Source organism: Oncorhynchus keta, chromosome 14 (genome assembly GCF_023373465.1).
Source record: "Oncorhynchus keta strain PuntledgeMale-10-30-2019 chromosome 14, Oket_V2, whole genome shotgun sequence".
NCBI lineage: Eukaryota > Metazoa > Chordata > Actinopteri > Salmoniformes > Salmonidae > Oncorhynchus > Oncorhynchus keta.
The window spans coordinates 21,577,564-21,598,755 of NC_068434.1; the positions used below are offsets into that span (position 1 = coordinate 21,577,564).

Genomic DNA, 21,192 nt, shown 5'->3' on the forward strand with positions numbered 1-21,192 from the left:
ATGGGTTACACGTATATTTATTTATTTATGTATAGGCCTAAATGTGGATGGGTTACACATATATTTATTTATTTATGTATAGGCCTGAATGTGGATGGGTTACACATATATTTATTTATGTATAGGCCTAAATGTGGATGGGTTACACATATATTTATTTATTTATGTGTAGGCCTGAATGTGGATGGGTTACACATATATTTATTTATTTATGTATAGGCCTGAATGTGGATGGGTTACACGTATATTTATTTATTTATGTATAGGCCTAAATGTGGATGGGTTACACATATATTTATTTACTTATGTATAGGCCTGAATGTGGATGGGTTACACATATTTATTTATTTATTTATAGGCCTAAATGTGGATGGGTTACACATATATTTATTTATTTATGTATAGGCCTAAATGTGGATGGGTTACACATATATTTATTTATTTATTTATTTATGTATAGGCCTAAATGTGGATGGGTTACACATATATTTATTTATGTATAGGCCTAAATGTGGATAGGTTACACATATATTTATTTATTTATTTATTTATGTATAGGCCTGAATGTGGATAGGTTACACATATATTTATTTATTTATTTATTTATTTATTTATTTATGTATAGGCCTGAATGTGGATAGGTTACACATATATGTATTTATTTATTTATGTATAGGCCTAAATGTGGATGGGTTACACATATATATATTTATTTATTTATGTATAGGCCTGAATGTGGATGGGTTACACATATATATATTTATTTATTTATGTATAGGCCTGAATGTGGATGGGTTACACATATATTTATTTATTTATTTATTTATTTATGTATAGGCCTGAATGTGGATAGGTTACACATATATTTATTTATTTATGTATAGGCCTGAATGTGGATGGGTTACACGTGACAAAATGTTATATGTATTGGCCTAAATGTGGATGGGTTACACATATATTTATTTATTTATGTATAGACCTAAATGTGGATGGGTTACACATATATTTATTTATTTATGTATAGGCCTAAATGTGGATGGGTTACACGTGACAAAATGTTTTTTGTATAGGCCTAAATGTGGATGGGTTACACGTATATTTATTTATTTATTCATGTATAGGCCTGAATGTGGATGGGTTACACGTGACAAAATGTTTTTTGTATAGGCCTAAATGTGGATGGGTTACACGTATATTTATTTATTTATGTATAGGCCTGAATGTGGATGGGTTACGCATATATTTATTTATTTATTTCTTTATGTATAGGCCTGAATGTGGATGGGTTACACATATATTTATTTATTTATGTATAGGCCTGAATGTGGATGGGTTACACATATATTTATTTATTTATTTATGTATAGGACTGAATGTGGATGGGTTACACATATATTTATTTATTTATTTCTTTATGTATAGGCCTGAATGTGGATGGGTTACACATATATTTATTTATTTATGTATAGGCCTAAATGTGGATGGGTTACACATATATTTATTTATTTATTTATTTATGTATAGGCCTAAATGTGGATGGGTTACACATATATTTATTTATTTATTTATGTATAGGCCTAAATGTGGATGGGTTACACATATATTTATTTATTTATTTATGTATAGGCCTAAATGTGGATGGGTTACACATATATTTATTTATTTATTTATGTATAGGCCTGAATGTGGATGGGTTACACATATATTTATTTATTTATTTATTTATGTATAGGCCTAAATGTGGATGGGTTACACATATATTTATTTATTTATGTATAGGCCTAAATGTGGATAGGTTACACATATATTTATTTATTTATGTATAGGCCTGAATGTGGATAGGTTACACGTATATTTATTTATTTATTTATGTATAGGCCTGAATGTGGATGGGTTACGCATATATTTATTTATTTATTTCTTTATGTATAGGCCTGAATGTGGATGGGTTACACATATATTTATTTATTTATGTATAGGCCTGAATGTGGATGGGTTACACATATATTTATTTATTTATTTATGTATAGGACTGAATGTGGATGGGTTACACATATATTTATTTATTTATTTCTTTATGTATAGGCCTGAATGTGGATGGGTTACACATATATTTATTTATTTATGTATAGGCCTAAATGTGGATGGGTTACACATATATTTATTTATTTATTTATTTATCTATAGGCCTAAATGTGGATGGGTTACACATATATTTATTTATTTATTTATTTATGTATAGGCCTAAATGTGGATGGGTTACACATATATTTATTTATTTATTTATGTATAGGCCTAAATGTGGATGGGTTACACATATATTTATTTATTTATTTATTTATGTATAGGCCTGAATGTGGATGGGTTACACATATATTTATTTATTTATTTATTTATGTATAGGCCTAAATGTGGATGGGTTACACATATATTTATTTATTTATGTATAGGCCTAAATGTGGATAGGTTACACATATATTTATTTATTTATTTATGTATAGGCCTGAATGTGGATAGGTTACACATATATTTATTTATTTATGTATAGGCCTGAATGTGGATAGGTTACACATATATTTATTTATTTATGTATAGGCCTGAATGTGGATGGGTTACACATATATTTATTTATTTATGTATAGGCCTGAATGTGGATGGGTTACACGTGACAAAATGTTATATGTATAGGCCTAAATGTGGATGGGTGACACATATATGTATTTATTTATGTATAGGCCTAAATGTGGATGGGTTACACGTGACAAAATGTTTTTTTATATAGGCCTAAATGTGGATGGGTTACACGTGACAAAATGTTTTTTGTATAGGCCTAAATGTGGATGGGTTACACGTATATTTATTTATTTATTTATGTATAGGCCTGAATGTGGATGGGTTACACATATATTTATTTATTTATGTATAGGCCTAAATGTGGATGGGTTACACTTGACAAAATGTTTTTTGTATAGGCCTAAATGTGGATGGGTTACACGTATATTTATTTATTTATGTATAGGCCTGAATGTGGATGGGTTACACATATATTTATTTATTTATGTATAGGCCTGAATGTGGATGGGTTACACATATATTTATTTATTTATGTATAGGCCTGAATGTGGATGGGTTACACGTATATTTATTTATTTATGTATAGGCCTAAATGTGGATGGGTTACACATATATTTATTTATTTATGTATAGGCCTGAATGTGGATGGGTTACACATATATGTATTTATGTATAGGCCTAAATGTGGATGGGTTACACATATATTTATTTATTTATGTGTAGGCCTGAATGTGGATGGGTTACACATATATTTATTTATTTATGTATAGGCCTGAATGTGGATGGGTTACACGTATATTTATTTATTTATGTATAGGCCTAAATGTGGATGGGTTACACATATATTTATTTACTTATGTCTAGGCCTGAATGTGGATGGGTTACACATATATTTATTTATTTATGTATAGGCCTGAATGTGGATGGGTTACACGTGATAAAATGTTTTTTTTTGTATAGGCCTGAATGTGGATGGGTTACACATATATTTATTTATGTATAGGCCTAAATGTGGATGGGTTACACATATATTTATTTATTTATGTATAGGCCTAAATGTGGATGGGTTACACATATATTTATTTATTTATGTATAGGCCTAAATGTGGATGGGTTACACATATATTTATTTATTTATGTATAGGCCTAAATGTGGATGGGTTACACATATATTTATTTATTTATGTATAGGCCTAAATGTGGATGGGTTACACATATATTTATTTATTTATTTATTTATGTATAGGCCTAAATGTGGATGGGTTACACATATATATATTTATTTATTTATGTATAGGCCTGAATGTGGATGGGTTACACATATATATATTTATTTATTTATGTATAGGCCTGAATGTGGATGGGTTACACATATATTTATTTATTTATTTATTTATTTATGTATAGGCCTGAATGTGGATAGGTTACACATATATTTATTTATTTATGTATAGGCCTGAATGTGGATGGGTTACACGTGACAAAATGTTATATGTATAGGCCTAAATGTGGATGGGTTACACATATATTTATTTATTTATGTATAGACCTAAATGTGGATGGGTTACACATATATTTATTTATGTATAGGCCTAAATGTGGATGGGTTACACGTGACAAAATGTTTTTTGTATAGGCCTAAATGTGGATGGGTTACACGTATATTTATTTATTTATTCATGTATAGGCCTGAATGTGGATGGGTTACACGTGACAAAATGTTTTTTGTATAGGCCTAAATGTGGATGGGTTACACGTATATTTATTTATTTATTTATTTATGTATAGGCCTGAATGTGGATGGGTTACACGTGACAAAATGTTTTTTGTATAGGCCTAAATGTGGATGGGTTACACGTATATTTATTTATTTATGTATAGGCCTAAATGTGGATGGGTTACACATATATTTATTTATTTATGTATAGGCCTGAATGTGGATGGGTTACACATATATTTATATATGTATAGGCCTAAATGTGGATGGGTTACACATATATTTATTTACTTATGTATAGGCCTGAATGTGGATGGGTTACACGTATATTTATTTATTTATTCATGTATAGGCCTGAATGTGGATGGGTTACACATATATTTATTTATTTATGTATAGGCCTAAATGTGGATGGGTTACACGTATATTTATTTATTTATTTATGTATAGGCCTGAATGTGGATGGGTTACACATATATTTATTTATTTATGTATAGGCCTAAATGTGGATGGGTTACACATATATTTATTTATTTATGTATAGGCCTAAATGTGGATGGGTTACACGTGACAAAATGTTTTTTGTATAGGCCTAAATGTGGATGGGTTACACGTGACAAAATGTTTTTTGTATAGGCCTAAATGTGGATGGGTTACACGTATATTTATTTATTTATGTATAGGCCTAAATGTGGACCACCCATAGAATGTATGCACACATGACTGTAAGTCGCTTTGGATAAAAGCGTCAGCTAAATGGCATATATTATTATTATTATTATTACGTATATTTATTTATTTATGTATAGGCCTAAATGTGGATGGGTTACACATATATTTATTTATTTATTTATGTATAGCCCTAAATGTGGATGGGTTACACATATATTTATTTATTTATTTATGTATAGGCCTAAATGTGGATGGGTTACACGTGACAAAATGTTTTTTGTATAGGCCTAAATGTGGATGGGTTACACGTATATTTATTTATTTATTCATGTATAGGCCTGAATGTGGATGGGTTACACGTGACAAAATGTTTTTTGTATAGGCCTAAATGTGGATGGGTTACACGTATATTTATTTATTTATTTATGTATAGGCCTGAATGTGGATGGGTTACACGTGACAAAATGTTTTTTGTATAGGCCTAAATGTGGATGGGTTACACGTATATTTATTTATTTATGTATAGGCCTAAATGTGGATGGGTTACACATATATTTATTTATTTATGTATAGGCCTGAATGTGGATGGGTTACACGTATATTTATTTATGTATAGGCCTAAATGTGGATGGGTTACACATATATTTATTTACTTATGTATAGGCCTGAATGTGGATGGGTTACACGTATATTTATTTATTTATTCATGTATAGGCCTGAATGTGATGGGTTACACATATATTTATTTATTTATGTATAGGCCTAAATGTGGATGGGTTCCACGTATATTTATTTATTTATTTATGTATAGGCCTGAATGTGGATGGGTTACACATATATTTATTTATTTATGTATAGGCCTAAATGTGGATGGGTTACACATATATTTATTTATTTATTTATGTATAGGCCTGAATGTGGATGGGTTACACGTGACAAAATGTTTTTTGTATAGGCCTAAATGTGGATGGGTTACACGTATATTTATTTATTTATTTATAGGCCCAAATGTGGATGGGTTACACATATATTTATTTATTTATGTATAGGCCTGAATGTGGATGGGTTACACGTATATTTATTCATTTATTTATTTATGTATAGGCCTAAATGTGGATGGGTTACACATATATTTATTTACTTATGTATAGGCCTGAATGTGGATGGGTTACACATATATTTATTTATTTATGTATAGGCCTGAATGTGGATGGGTTACACGTGATAAAATGTTTTTTTTTGTATAGGCCTGAATGTGGATGGGTTACACATATATTTATTTATTTATGTGTAGGCCTGAATGTGGATGGGTTTCACATATATTTATTTACTTATGTATAGGCCTGAATGTGGATGGGTTACACATATATTTATTTATTTATGTATAGACCTGAATGTGGATGGGTTACATGTGATAAAATGTTTTTTTTTGTATAGGCCTGAATGTGGATGGGTTACACATATATTTATTCATTTATGTATAGGCCTGAATGTGGATGGGTTACATGTGATAAAATGTTTTTTTTTGTATAGGCCTGAATGTGGATGGGTTACACATATATTTATTTATTTATTTATGTGTAGGCCTGAATGTGGATGGGTTACACATATATTTATTTATTTATGTATAGGCCTGAATGTGGATGGGTTACACGTGATACAATGTTTTTTTTTGTATAGGCCTGAATGTGGATGGGTTACACATATATTTATTTATTTATGTATAGGCCTAAATGTGGATGGGTTACACATATATTTATTTATTTATGTGTAGGCCTGAATGTGGATGGGTTACACATATATTTATTTATTTATGTATAGACCTGAATGTGGATGGGTTACACATATATTTATTTATTTATTTATGTATAGACCTGAATGTGGATGGGTTACACATATATTTATTTATTAATGTGTAGGCCTAAATGTGGATGGGTTACACATATATTTATTTATTTATTTATTTATGTGTAGGCCTGAATGTGGATGGGTTACACATATATTTATTTATTTATTTATTTATGTGTAGGCCTGAATGTGGATGGGTTACGCATATATTTATTTATTTATGTATAGGCCTGAATGTGGATGGGTTACATGTGATAAAATGTTTTTTTGTATAGGCCTGAATGTGGATGGGTTACACATATATTTATTTATTTATGTATAGGCCTAAATGTGGATGGGTTTCACGTGACAAAATGTTTTTTGTATAGGCCTAAATGTGGATGGGAAACCGGGATATTCGTGAGCGGGATATCAAAGGTGCATGTAAACAGCTTATCCTGAACAAGACCTTAAGCGGGATATGAGCTACTATCCGGAATACTATCCGGAATACGCATGGAAACATGGTCAATGCTGCCTAGTCAAGTTGTGGTCAGAGTGCGGTCTGGTCTTCTCTCACCTTTCATGAGCGGGGAAGGTTCCAGCACGGTCAGGAGGGAGCTCTGGAACACCATACTGACAGTCCGCATCACAAACACACGCCTCATCAGAGAGCCAATACTGTGGAGACACACAAGACAGACAACCAGTCACAAATTCCATTTGACACACACACAGGCAAAGAATACTGTGTAGTATGTGTATGCTAACAAAAACAAACACCATATTTCCTTCTACAGTAGCACACACACCCACACTCCAGGGTTTCCATTCGGAAAATGTGCCACCGGACATTTGACTGGCAGCATTTTCATTTACTGGACATTTGAGAATTTTTCTCCCCAATTTCGTGGTATCTAGTTGTCCCATCACTGCCACTGCCGTACGGACTCGCGAGAGGCGAAGGTCGAGAGCCGTGCATCCTCCGAAACACAACCCAGCCAAGCCACAATGCTTCTTGACACAATGCCCGCTTAACCCGGAAGCCAACCGGACCAATGTGTTGGAGGAAACACTGTACACCTGGCGACCGTGTCAGCGTGCATTGCGCCCGGCCCGTCACAGGAGTCACTAGTGCGCGAAGGGACAAGAACATCCCTGCCATGGGTCTCCCGGTCGCGGCCGGCAGCGACAGAGCCTGGACTCGAACCCAGGATCTCTCGTGGCACAGCAAGCACTGTGATACCTGACATTTGAGAAATGTACCAGTCCCATACGTATTTGGTGCGTAACATGATCAGGTCGTCCACCCACGGTATTCAGAATGACAGAAATCACATTTAAATTATAGTAATTCATTCATCTTAACAAATCATGAACCTCAAGGATGAAATGGTGTGGGTCCTTCTTGCCGAATTCCGTTTAAAGATGTTAGAATAACTACCACATTTACTTTTTCTCAGCCAACAAGACGAGTAATGAACAACCAAACCACAAGCCTATATCAATCTACTAACCCCAATTTGTTAGTTGTTTAGGCACTGTACTCCAGCACTTTGAATTTGAAACGATACAATGTCTATGAAGTTAAAGTGTAGACTGTCAGCTTAATTCAAGTGTATTTTCATCCATATCAGGTGAACCGTTTAAAAATTAATGGTAAATAATGTAATCATTGCGTGCTAGGAATATGGGACTACTTTAATACACATAAGTGAATTTGTCCCAATACTTGTTGTTCCCTAAAATGAAGGGACTATGTACAAAAAGTGCTGTAATTTCTAAACGGTTCAAGGTAGCAGGTAGCACTGAAGCCTACCTGCCATTATAGGCACTTAGAATGGCGAATGGGAAGTGCACTTCCAATACCAGTTGAGAAATAAAAATAGTAGCTCTTTTTTATCATGCTATCAAAATTGTTTTTAACACAAGATTTCATTTAGAATTGTTGCGCAATGATTGGGCTTATAAAAGCCCATTTCCCTCCAGCAGCACCAGGAGCTGAAGCAGCAGGTCTCGTGCTGTCAAAGATGTTCAGCTTAAACTAGGCTCTGTACGCTAGGCTCTGTACGCTAGGCTCTGTACGCTAGGCACCGTACGCTAGGCTCTGTACGCTAGGCACCGTACGCTAGGCTCCGTACGCTAGGCTCCGTACGCTAGGCTCCGTACGCTAGGCTCCGTACGCTAGGCTCCGTACGCTAGGCTCCGTACGCTAGGCTCTGTACGCTAGGCTCTGTACGCTAGGCTCTGTACGCTAGGCTCCGTACGCTAGGCTCCGTACGCTAGGCTCCGTACGCTAGGCTCCGTACGCTAGGCTCCGTACGCTAGGCTCTGTACGCTAGGCACTGTACGCTAGGCTCTGTACGCTAGGCTCTGTACGCTAGGCTCCGTACGCTAGGCTCCGTACGCTAGGCTCTGTATGCTAGGCTCTGTATGCTGTGCATGTGTGATAAATAAGAATCATAACGACTAACAAAAATATAGACATGCCAATTTAATTCCACAAAATTATGGAAATTAACCCATAGACCAATAAGCATGACTGGTCAAATGTATTTACATCAACTGGCATTTCCATCAATGGAAATTGATGGATTATGCTAAAAGGCATAATCTTGCTATGGGATTTTTTTCCCTCTCCCAGACAATTGGCCGGTACAAATTTTATTTATCAGCTTAAAAAATATTTATTGGCCATAAGCCGGCTATTACCGGCTAACGGAAACCATGATACGCACACACACACCCACGACATGTTCCCAGACGCTAATTGATTCCTTGTTAGTCTAAGAGCTGTGTCTCCCGATAGGCATGGCTCATGGGGTAATCAATAACCCAAGGAGCTCCCCACTTCTCACCCCCTTAGAGAATTGTGTTGTGTATGTGTGTGTGTGTCTTCCAGGGATTACCACTGTGCCAATCAGTCCCCAAAGGATCCTGTCTATCAGACGAACCAGACACGTGTCACTGTCTGGTATCTGACATCTATACCATCTGACAAGGATATTACCACATGGACATTACCATTACCACTATACTTATATCTGATACCAAATAGTATCTGTCCATTCTGTCAGTCTTTACGTCTACAGGCTCTACAACACCTCTCTCATTTCTCCTTCTTTACCCTTTCCAACAGAAAACCAATCTGCTATCATACACATGCTAAAGACATGGTTTCCCTCATTTTTTATTCTCTCCTTCTCAATGACACTCTTTCAAATCTGTCTCTTTCAAATCTGTCTCTCTAAGGAGTTGCAGTAGTGATGGGGTGAGAGGAGAACCTGCCTCGCTACTGACACCTCACACGGGCTGGTCTGCGATACCATATAGGCTCTCGGGGATCTGTGTGAGGCGGTCAGTCTCTGGCCACTCAGACGTTTCTGATGGGGCCCAGGAGAAATGTTCAAATTTGATTTGAGAGCATTGAGATGGTTTGGTGGATTGGCTTTGTGTAGTGTGTGTATGTGTGCTTGCGTGTTGGGAGAGTGGTGATGAGTCATTCTGTGGGAATCTGGACTGGGTGTACAGTGTCAGGTGAACGCAACTCTGTGTGTGTGAAAATGTGACAATTCTGCCCGTGTCCTAATGCAGAGTTCAGTGTGTCAAATCAGAGGGCATGCTGTCCGGTCCTCTGGCAGTCTCTATGGGGGTGCCACAGGGTTCAATTCTCGGGCCGACTCTTTTCTCTGTATATATCAATGATGTTGCTCTTGCTGCGGGCGATTCCCTGATCCACCTCTACGCAGACGACACCATTCTATATACTTTCGGCCCGTCATTGGACACTGTGCTATCAAACCTCCAAACGAGCTTCAATGCCATACAGCACTCCTTCCGTGGCCTCCAACTGCTCTTAAACGCGAGTAAAACCAAATGCATGCTTTTCAACCTATCGTTGCCTGCACCCGCATGCCCGACTAGCATCACCACCCTGGATGGTTCCAACCTTGAATATGTGGACATCTATAAGTACCTAGGTGTCTGGCTAGACTGCAAACTCTCCTTCCAGACTCACATCAAACATCTCCAATCAAAAATCAAATCCAGAGTCGGCTTTCTATTCCGCAACAAAGCCTCCTTCACTCACGCTGCCAAGCTTACCCTAGTAAAACTGACTATCCTACCGATCCTCGACTTCGGCGATGTCATCTACAAAATGGCTTCCAACACTCTACTCAGCAAACTGGATGCAGTCTATCACAGTGCCATCCGTTTTGTCACTAAAGCACCTTATACCACCCACCACTGCGACTTGTATGCTCTAGTCGGCTGGCCCTCACTACATATTCGTCGCCAGACCCACTGGCTCCAGGTCATCTACAAGTCCATGCTAGGTAAAGCTCCGCCTTATCTCAGTTCACTGGTCACGATGGCAACACCCATCCGTAGCACGCGCTCCAGCAGGTGTATCTCACTGATCATCCCTAAAGCCAACACCTCATTTGGCCGCCTTTCGTTCCAGTACTCTGCTGCCTGTGACTGGAACGAATTGCAAAAATCGCTGAAGTTGGAGACTTCTATCTCCCTCACCAACTTCAAACATCAGCTATCCGAGCAGCTAACCGATCGCTGCAGCTGTACATAGTCTATAGGTAAATAGCTCACCCTTTTTCACCTACCTCATTCCCATACTGTTTTTATACTGTTTTTATTTATTTACTTTTCTGCTCTTTTGCACACCAATATCTCTACCTGTACATGCCCATCTGATCATTTATCACTCCAGTGTTAATCTGCAAAATTGTATTATTCGCCTACCTCCTCATGCCTTTTGCACACATTGTATATAGACTGCCCATTTTTTTTTTTTTTCTTTTTTTCTACTGTGTTATTGACTTGCTAATTGTTTACTCCATGTGTAACTCTGTGTTGTCTGTTCACACTGCTATGCTTTATCTTGGCCAGGTCGCAGTTGCAAATGAGAACTTGTTCTCAACTAGCCTACCTGGTTAAATAAAGGTGAAATAAAAATAAAAAATATAAAAAGATCAAAACTATGAATGAACACATATGGAATCATGTAGTCACCAAAAAAGGTGTTAAACAAATCTAAATATGTTTTATATTTGTTTTATATTTGAGAGTCTTCAAATAGCCACTTGATGACAGCTTTGCACACTCTTGGCATTCTCACAACCAGCTTCATGAAGTAGTCACCTGGAATGCATTTCAATTATCAGGTGTGCCTTCTCAAAAAGTTAGACAGGAAGAAAGAGTAGAAGTACCCCAAAAATTTGACAGCGCTTTTGTGAAAGAGATTCCAAACAACATTGTTTTTGGTCATATTTCTTCATGGGTAGTGTGACAAATACCTGGGAGCCAGCATCAGAGACCATATGGTGATGTAATTAAAACAGGACAGACCACAGACTTCTGCAGACGTTTTATAGAAAGACAAGACATTGGTATTCTCTTCATATAGGGCCTATTTCAGCTCGATGCTAATGCTTATCATTAACCAATCTAGCATTGTGAGCGCTAGCAATGAATAAGGTGATGTACACTACATGACCAAAAGTATGTGAACACCGGCACTTCGAACATCTCATTCCAAAATCATGACCATTAATATGGAGTTGGTCCCCCTTTGCTGCTATAACAGCCGCTACTCTTCTGGGAAGGCTTTCCACTAGATGTTAGAACATTGCTGTGGGAACTTGTTTCTATTCAGCCACAAGATAATTAGTGAGGTCGGGCACTGATGTTGGGCGATTAGGCCTGGCTCGCAGTCGGCATTCCAATTCATCCCAAAGGTGTTTGATGGGGTTGAGATCAGCGCTCTGTGCAGGCCAGTCAAATTCTTCAACACCGATCTTGACAAACCATTTTGCTTTGTGCATGAGGGCATTGTCATGCTGAAACAGGAAAGGCCTTCCCCAAACTGTTGCCACAAAATTGGAAGGACAGAATCGTCTAGAATGTCATTGTATGCTGTAGCGTTAAGATTTGTCTTCACTGGAACTAAGGGGCCTAGCACAAACCATGAAAAATGGCCCCAGACCATTATGCCTCCTCCACCAATCTTTACAGCTGGCATTATGCATTGGTGCAGGTAGCGTTCTCCTGGCATCCGGCAAACCCAGACTCGTCCTTCGGACTGCCAGATGGTGAAGAGTGATTCATCACTCCAGAAAATGCTTTTCAACTGCTCCAGAGTCCAATGAATGCAAGCTTTACACCACTACAGCCGATGCTTGGCATTGTGTGTGGTGATCTTCGGCTCGTGTGTGGCTGATAGGCCGTCGAAACCCATTTCCTGAAGCTCCCACCTAACAGTTCTTGTGCTGACGTTGCTTCCAGAGTCATTTTGAAACTCGGTAGTGAGCTTTGCAACCGGGGATAGATGATTTGTATGCGTCACACGCTTCAGAACTCGGTGGTCTCATTCATGAGCTTGTGTGGCCTACCACTTCGCGGCTGAGCCGTTGTTGCTCCTAGATGTTTCCACTTCACAATAACAGCACTTACAGTTGACCTGGCAACTCTAGCAGGGCAGAAATTTGATGAACTGACTTGTTGGAAAGGAAGCGGGGGCGGCAGGGTAGCCTAGTGGTTAGAGCATTGGACTAGTAACCGAAAGGTTGTAAGTTCAAATCCCCGAGCTGGCAAGGTACAAAATCTGTCGTTCTGCCCCTGAACAGGCAGTTAACCCACTGTTCCTAGGCTGTCATTGAAAATAAGAATTTGTTCTTAACTGACTTGCCTAGTTAAATAAAGGTAAAAAAAGCATCCTATGAAGGTGCAATGTTGAAAATCTTCAGTAAGATTTGACTACTGTCAATGATTGTCTATGGAGATTGAATGGCTGTGTGCTCAATTTTATACACCTGTCAGTAACAGGTGTTGCTGAAATAGCCAAATCCAATAATTTGAAGGGGTGTCCACATACTTTTGTATATATAATGTATGTCTCATGCCAATGCCCAGTGTGGGAAAATACATTGTTGTTTGTTGTATTGTTGTTATTTATAGATTGCATTACATCACATGTATTGTTTTATGCATTGGAGGTTGAGTTAGGGTAGTGTATGTGCTGTAATGGCAGTTGGTGAAAATGTAAGATTAACTAGCAATTGAAAGGAGAACTGTAATCTCTAGAGCTGAGGCATCCCTGCTTTGTTGTGCAGCTGCTGCCTTTCCAAACGTATGTTCTACTACCGTTTGCTAGGAACTTCGCTCTGCAGGTTGTATAACTTTTTCATTACATTTCATTATAGTACAACGGTTGATTTGTCTAATCTTAGCAATTCTTCTTAGCTAGCTACATAGCCGTCCTTGTATCAGAGATAATTGCATAATTATCGTATTTCGTCGCCCTAACGTAGCCTTCACTGCTATTCGCCCAGGAGCTAGCAAGCGCTAGCTAACGCACACAGATTAGCATCACTGTAGTGCTATTCACTCAACTGTACGACACAGATTAGTCTAGTGTTAGCTAGCTACATAGCTGTCTTTGTTTCACAAGATAATTGTGTAGTTTAGTGTGTGTAGCCTTGGAGTGATTATCTTAATTCACTGAGGTTCGCTAGCCAGCTATTTGTCGTCCTTAACGTAGGAGACTCTGCTAGCTAGCCAACAGCTAACAGCTAACAGCCAGCCAACAACAACCCGGTCACATTCCGCACTCGCTCCACAGTTAGTATCACATTTTCATTTCATTTCATTACAGTACAACGGTTTGATTTGTTTGATCGTAGCTAGCTACATAGCCGTCTTTGTTTCAAAGATAATTGTGTAGTCTAGAGCGATTTCCTAGGTTAGCTAGCCAGCTATTGTCGTTCTTTTAACGCAACGTAACGTAAACAACACTGCTAGCTAGCCAGCTAGCCCCGATTAGCAGCACTGTAGAAACTATTACACTCAACGGAACGACTTGATTAGTGTAGTGTCAACAACGCAGCCACTGCCAGCTAGCCTACTTTAGCAGTACTGTATCATTTTAATCATTTTAGTCAATAAGACTCTTGCTACGTAAGCTTAACTTTCTGAACATTCGAGACGTGTAGTCCACTTGTCATTCCAATCTCCTTGCATTAGCGTAGCCTTTTCTGTAGCCTGTCAACTATGTGTCTGTCTATCCCTGTTCTCTCCTCTCTGCACAGACCATACAAACGCTCCACACCGCGTGGCCGCGACCACCCTAATCTGGTGGTCCCAGCGCGTACGACCCACGTGGAGTTCCAGGTCTCCGGTAGCCTCTGGAACTGCCGATCTGCGGCCAACAAGGCAGAGTTCATCCCTATGTCCCCTATCCTCCAGGCCGGCTCGGTCCTCCCCTCCCGCTCCGTGGCTCGACGACTCCTTGCGAGCTCACAGAACAGGGCTCCGGGCAGCCGAGCGGAAATGGAGGAAAACTCGCCTCCCTGCGGACCTGGCATCCTTTCACTCCCTCCCCTCTACATTTTCCTCCTCTGTCTCTGCTGCTAAAGCCACTTTCTACCATTCTAAATTCCAAGCATCTGCCTCTAACCCTAGGAAGCTCTTTGCCACCTTCTCCTCCCTCCTGAATCCCTGCCCCCCTCCTCCTCTCTGCAGATGACTTCGTCAACCATTTTGAAAAGAAGGTCGACGACATCCGATCCTCGTTTGCTAAGTCAAACGACACCGCTGGTTCTGCTCACACTGCCCTACCCTATGCTCTGACCTCTTTCTCCCCTCTCTCTCCAGATGAAATCTCGCGTCTTGTGACGGCCGGCCGCCCAACAACCTGCCCGCTTGACCCTATCCCCTCCTCTCTTCTCCAGACCATTTCCGGAGACCTTCTCCCCTTACCTCACCTCGCTCATCAACGCATCCCTGACCGCTGGCTACGTCCCTCCCGTCTTCAAGAGAGCGAGAGTTGCACCCTTCTGAAAAAACCTACACTCGATCCCTCCGATGTCAACAACTACAGACCAGTATCCCTTCTCTCTTTTCTCTCCAAAACTCTTGAGCGTGCCGTCCTTGGCCAGCTCTACCGCTATCTCTCTCAGAATGACCTTCTTGATCCAAATCAGTCAGGTTTCAAGACTAGTCATTCAACTGAGACTGCTCTTCTCTGTATCACGGAGGCGCTCCGCACTGCTAAAGCTAACTCTCTCTCCTCTGCTCTCATCCTTCTAGACCTATCGGCTGCCTTCGATACTGTGAACCATCAGATCCTCCTCTCCACCCTCTCCGAGTTGGGCATCTCCGGCGCGGCCCACGCTGATTGCGCCCTACCTGACAGGTCGCTCCTACCAGGTGGCGTGGCGAGAATCTGTCTCCTCACCACGCGCTCACCACTGGTGTCCCCAGGGCTCTGTTCTAGGCCCTCTCTTATTCTCGCTATACACCAAGTCACTTGGCTCTGTCATAACCTCACATGGTCTCTCCTATCATTGCTATGCAGACGACACACAATTAATCTTCTCCTTTCCCCTTCTGATGACCAGGTGGCGAATCGCATCTCTGCATGTCTGGCAGACATATCAGTGTGGATGACGGATCACCACCTCAAGCTGAACCTCAGCAAGACGGAGCTCCTCTTCCTCCCGGGGAAGGACTGCCCGCTCCATGATCTCGCCATCACGGTTGACAACTCCATTGTGTCCTCCTCCCAGAGCGCTAAGAACCTTGGCGTGATCCTGGACAACACCCTGACGTTCTCAACTAACATCAAGGCGGTGTCCCGTTCCTGTAGGTTCATGCTCTACAACATCCGCAGAGTACGACCCTGCCTCACACAGGAAGCGGCGCAGGTCCTAATCCAGGCACTTGTCATCTCCCGTCTTGATTACTGCAACTCGCTGTTGGCTGGGCTCCCTGCCTGTGCCATTAAACCCCTACAACTCATCCAGAACGCCGCAGCCCGTCTGGTGTTCAACCTTCCCAAGTTCTCTCACGTCACCCCGCTCCTCCGCTCTCCACTGGCTTCCAGTTGAAGCTCGCATCCGCTACAAGACCATGGTGCTTGCCTACGGAGCTGTGAGGGAACGGCACCTCAGTACCTCCAGGCTCTGATCAGGCCCTACACCCAAACAAGGGCACTGCGTTCATCCACCTCTGGCCTGCTCGCCTCCCTACCACTGAGGAAGTACAGTTCCCGCCTCAGCCCAGTCAAAACTGTTCGCTGCTCTGGCCCCCAATGGTGGAACAAACTCCCTCACGACGCCAGGACAGCGGAGTCAATCACCACCTTCCGGAGACACCTGAAACCCCACCTCTTCAAGGAATACCTAGGATAGGGTAAGTAAGGGTAAGTAATCCTTCTCCCCCCAAAACAAAAAAAAGATCTAGATGCAAGTGGCTGTTCCACTGGATGTCATAAGGTGTATGCACCAATTTGTAAGTCGCTCTGGATAAGAGCGTCTGCTAAATGACTTAAATGTAAATGTAATTATTCTTAGAAAATAAGATGACGTCAAGGAGAGTCTATAGGAGTGACATTTTTCATGAGCAAATGGTGCTGCTGCAGATTATAATGACTTTTAGGCTAAAGTCTGATCTGTGATCTCTCTCAAAAATAACACATTTAGTTCACTTCATGTTAGGTCAATAGAAATAGTTGATTATTGGTGAATGCTTTGAATTATCAGCTGTAGACCACAGAAGACCTAGTGTTGCTGCTGGGGCCTGTCTCCTTGCATCACTGGAGGCTACAAAGCATTTCTCCGTACTGTTCTCCTACAACACACAGAGGACTATAGACACACACACACACACACACACACACACACACACACACACACACACACACACACACACACACACACACACACACACACACACACACACACACACACACACACACACACACACACACACACACACACACACACACACACACACACACACACACACACACACACACACCCCGATGAGGGGAGGTGATGGGGTGATGTGATATCTGTGCCACAGAAAGGGACGCTAAAATGCGCAGTGTTGCTTCTCAACGCTAACAGGAGAGTGCTGCCTCTGAACGCTAACAGGAGAGTGCTGCCTCTGAACGCTAACAGGAGAGTGCTGCCTCTGAACGCTAACAGGAGAGTGCTGCCTCTGAACGCTAACAGGAGAGTGCTGCCTCTGAACGCTAACAGGAGAGTGCTGCCTCTGAACGCTAACAGGAGAGTGCTGCCTCTGAACGCTAACAGGAGAGTGCTGCCTCTGAACGCTAACAGGAGAGTGCTGCCTCTGAACGCTAACAGGAGAGTGCTGCCTCTCAACGCTAACAGGAGAGTGCTGCCTCTCAACGCTAACAGGAGAGTGCTGCCTCTGAACGCTAACAGGAGAGTGCTGCCTCTCAACGCTAACAGGAGAGTGCTGCCTCTCAACGCTAACAGGAGAGTGCTGCCTCTCAACGCTAACAGGAGAGTGCTGCCTCTCAACGCTAACAGGAGAGTGCTGCCTCTCAACGCTAACAGGAGAGTGCTGCCTCTCAACGCTAACAGGAGAGTGCTGCCTCTCAACGCTAACAGGAGAGTGCTGCCTCTCAACGCTAACAGGAGAGTGCTGCCTCTGAACGCTAACAGGAGAGTGCCTCTCAACGCTAACAGGAGAGTGCTGAACGCTAACAGGAGAGTGCTGCCTCTCAACGCTAACAGGAGAGTGCTGCCTCTCAACGCTAACAGGAGAGTGCTGCCTCTCAACGCTAACAGGAGAGTGCTGCCTCTCAACGCTAACAGGAGAGTGCTGCCTCTCAACGCTAACAGGAGAGTGCTGCCTCTCAACGCTAACAGGAGAGTGCTGCCTCTCAACGCTAACAGGAGAGTGCTGCCTCTCAACGCTAACAGGAGAGTGCTGCCTCTCAACGCTAACAGGAGAGTGCTAACAGGAGAGTGCTGCCTCTCAACGCTAACAGGAGAGTGCTGCCTCTCAACGCTAACAGGAGAGTGCTGCCTCTCAACGCTAACAGGAGAGTGCTGCCTCTCAACGCTAACAGGAGAGTGCTGCCTCTCAACGCTAACAGGAGAGTGCTGCCTCTCAACGCTAACAGGAGAGTGCTGACGCTAACAGGAGAGTGCTGCCTCTCAACGCTAACAGGAGAGTGCTGCTCAACGCTAACAGGAGAGTGCTGCCTCTCAACGCTAACAGGAGAGTGCTGCCTCTCAACGCTAACAGGAGAGTGCTGCCTCTCAACGCTAACAGGAGAGTGCTGCCTCTCAACGCTAACAGGAGAGTGCTGCCTCTCAACGCTAACAGGAGAGTGCTGCCTCTCAACGCTAACAGGAGAGTGCTGCCTCTCAACGCTAACAGGAGAGTGCTGCCTCTCAACGCTAACAGGAGAGTGCTGCCTCTCAACGCTAACAGGAGAGTGCTGCCTCTCAACGCTAACAGGAGAGTGCTGCCTCTGAACGCTAACAGGAGAGTGCTGCCTCTGAACGCTAACAGGAGAGTGCTGCCTCTGAACGCTAACAGGAGTGTCACGTCTGAACGCTAACAGGAGAGTGCTGCCTCTGAACGCTAACAGGAGAGTGCTGCCTCTGAACGCTAACAGGAGAGTGCTGCCTCTGAACGCTAACAGGAGAGTGCTGCCTCTCAACGCTAACAGGAGAGTGCTGCCTCTCAACGCTAACAGGAGAGTGCTGCCTCTCAACGCTAACAGGAGAGTGCTGCCTCTCAACGCTAACAGGAGAGTGCTGCCTCTCAACGCTAACAGGAGAGTGCTGCCTCTCAACGCTAACAGGAGAGTGCTGCCTCTCAACGCTAACAGGAGAGTGCTGCCTCTCAACGCTAACAGGAGAGTGCTGCCTCTCAACGCTAACAGGAGAGTGCTGCCTCTCTAACAGGAACGCTAACAGGAGAGTGCTGCCTCTCAACGCTAACAGGAGAGTGCTGCCTCTCAACGCTAACAGGAGAGTGCTGCCTCAGGAGTGTCACGTCTGAACGCTAACAGGAGAGTGCTAACAGGAGAGTGATGCCTCTCTAACAGGAGAGTGCTGCCTCTGAACGCTAACAGGAGAGTGCTGCTCTCAACGCTAACAGGAGAGTGCTGCCTCTCAACGCTAACAGGAGAGTGCTGCCTCTCAACGCTAACAGGAGAGTGCTGCCTCTCAACGCTAACAGGAGAGTGCTGCCTCTCAACGCTAACAGGAGAGTGCTGCCTCTCAACGCTAACAGGAGAGTGCTGCCTCTGAACGCTAACAGGAGAGTGCTGCCTCTGAACGCTAACAGGAGAGTGCTGCCTCTGAACGCTAACAGGAGTGTCACGTCTGAACGCTAACAGGAGTATTACGTCTGAACGCTAACAGGAGAGTGCTGCCTCTGAACGCTAACAGGAGAGTGCTGCCTCTGACCTCTGAACGCTAACAGGAGAGTGCTGCCTCTGAACGCTAACAGGAGAGTGCTGCCTCTGAACGCTAACAGGAGAGTGCTGCCTCTGAACGCTAACAGGAGAGTGCTGCCTCTGAACGCTAACAGGAGAGTGCTGCCTCTGAACGCTAACAGGAGAGTGCTGCCTCTGAACGCTAACAGGAGAGTGCTGCCTCTGAACGCTAACAGGAGAGTGCTGCCACTCAACGCTAACAGGAGAGTGCTGCCTGCCTCTGAACGCTAACAGGAGAGTGCTGCCTCTGACCGCTAACAGGAGAGTGCTGCCTACGCTAACAGGAGAGCTGCTGACCTCTGAACGCTAACAGGAGAGCGCTGCCTCTGAACGCTAACAGGAGAGCGCTGCCTCTGAACGCTAACAGGAGAGCGCTGCCTCTGAACGCTAACAGGAGAGCGCTGCCTCTGAACGCTAACAGGAGAGCTGCCTCTGAACGCTAACAGGAGAGCGCTGCCTCTGAACGCTAACAGGAGAGCGCTGCCTCTGAACGCTAACAGGAGAGTGCTGCCTCTGAACGCTAACAGGAGAGCGCTGCCTCTGAACGCTAACAGGAGAGTGCTGCCTCTGAACGCTAACAGGAGAGCGCTGCCTCTGAACGCTAACAGGAGAGCGCTGCCTCTGAACGCTAACAGGAGAGCGCTGCCTCTGAACGCTAACAGGAGGCGCTGCCTCTGAACGCTAACAGGAGAGCGCTGCCTCTGAACGCTAACAGGAGAGCGCTGCCTCTGAACGCTAACAGGAGAGCGCTGCCTCTGAACGCTAACAGGAGAGCGCTGCCTCTGAACGCTAACAGGAGAGCGCTGCCTCTGAACGCTAACAGGAGAGCGCTGCCTCTGAACGCTAACAGGAGAGCGCTGCCTCTGAACGCTAACAGGAGAGCGCTGCCTCTGAACGCTAACAGGAGAGTGCTGCCTCTGAACGCTAACAGGAGAGCGCTGCCTCTGAACGCTAACAGGAGAGTGCTGCCTCTGAACGCTAACAGGAGAGCTAACAGGAGAGCGCTGCCTCTGAACGCTAACAGGAGAGCGCTGCCTCTGAACGCTAACAGGAGAGCGCTGCCTCTGAACGCTAACAGGAGAGCGCTGCCTCTGAACGCTAACAGGAGAGTGCTGCC

The 21,192-nt window shown here is 42.5% G+C and overlaps 1 protein-coding gene across 3 annotated transcripts in view; it reads right to left on the bottom strand.

Moving 5' to 3' along the window:
• The window catches only part of LOC118392974 (major facilitator superfamily domain-containing protein 3-like), a 52,406-nt gene that overhangs the window by 16,748 nt on the left and 14,466 nt on the right, over positions 1-21,192 (bottom strand). For all 3 annotated transcript variants that reach the window (XR_008063863.1, XM_035785054.2, XM_035785055.2), the window contains one exon: positions 7,371-7,471. Coding sequence is in view for 2 of the 3 variants with exons in the window: in XM_035785054.2 (XP_035640947.1) it covers positions 7,371-7,471 (101 nt within the window). In the remaining variant the exon portion in view is untranslated. The remainder of the gene's footprint in view (positions 1-7,370; positions 7,472-21,192) is intronic.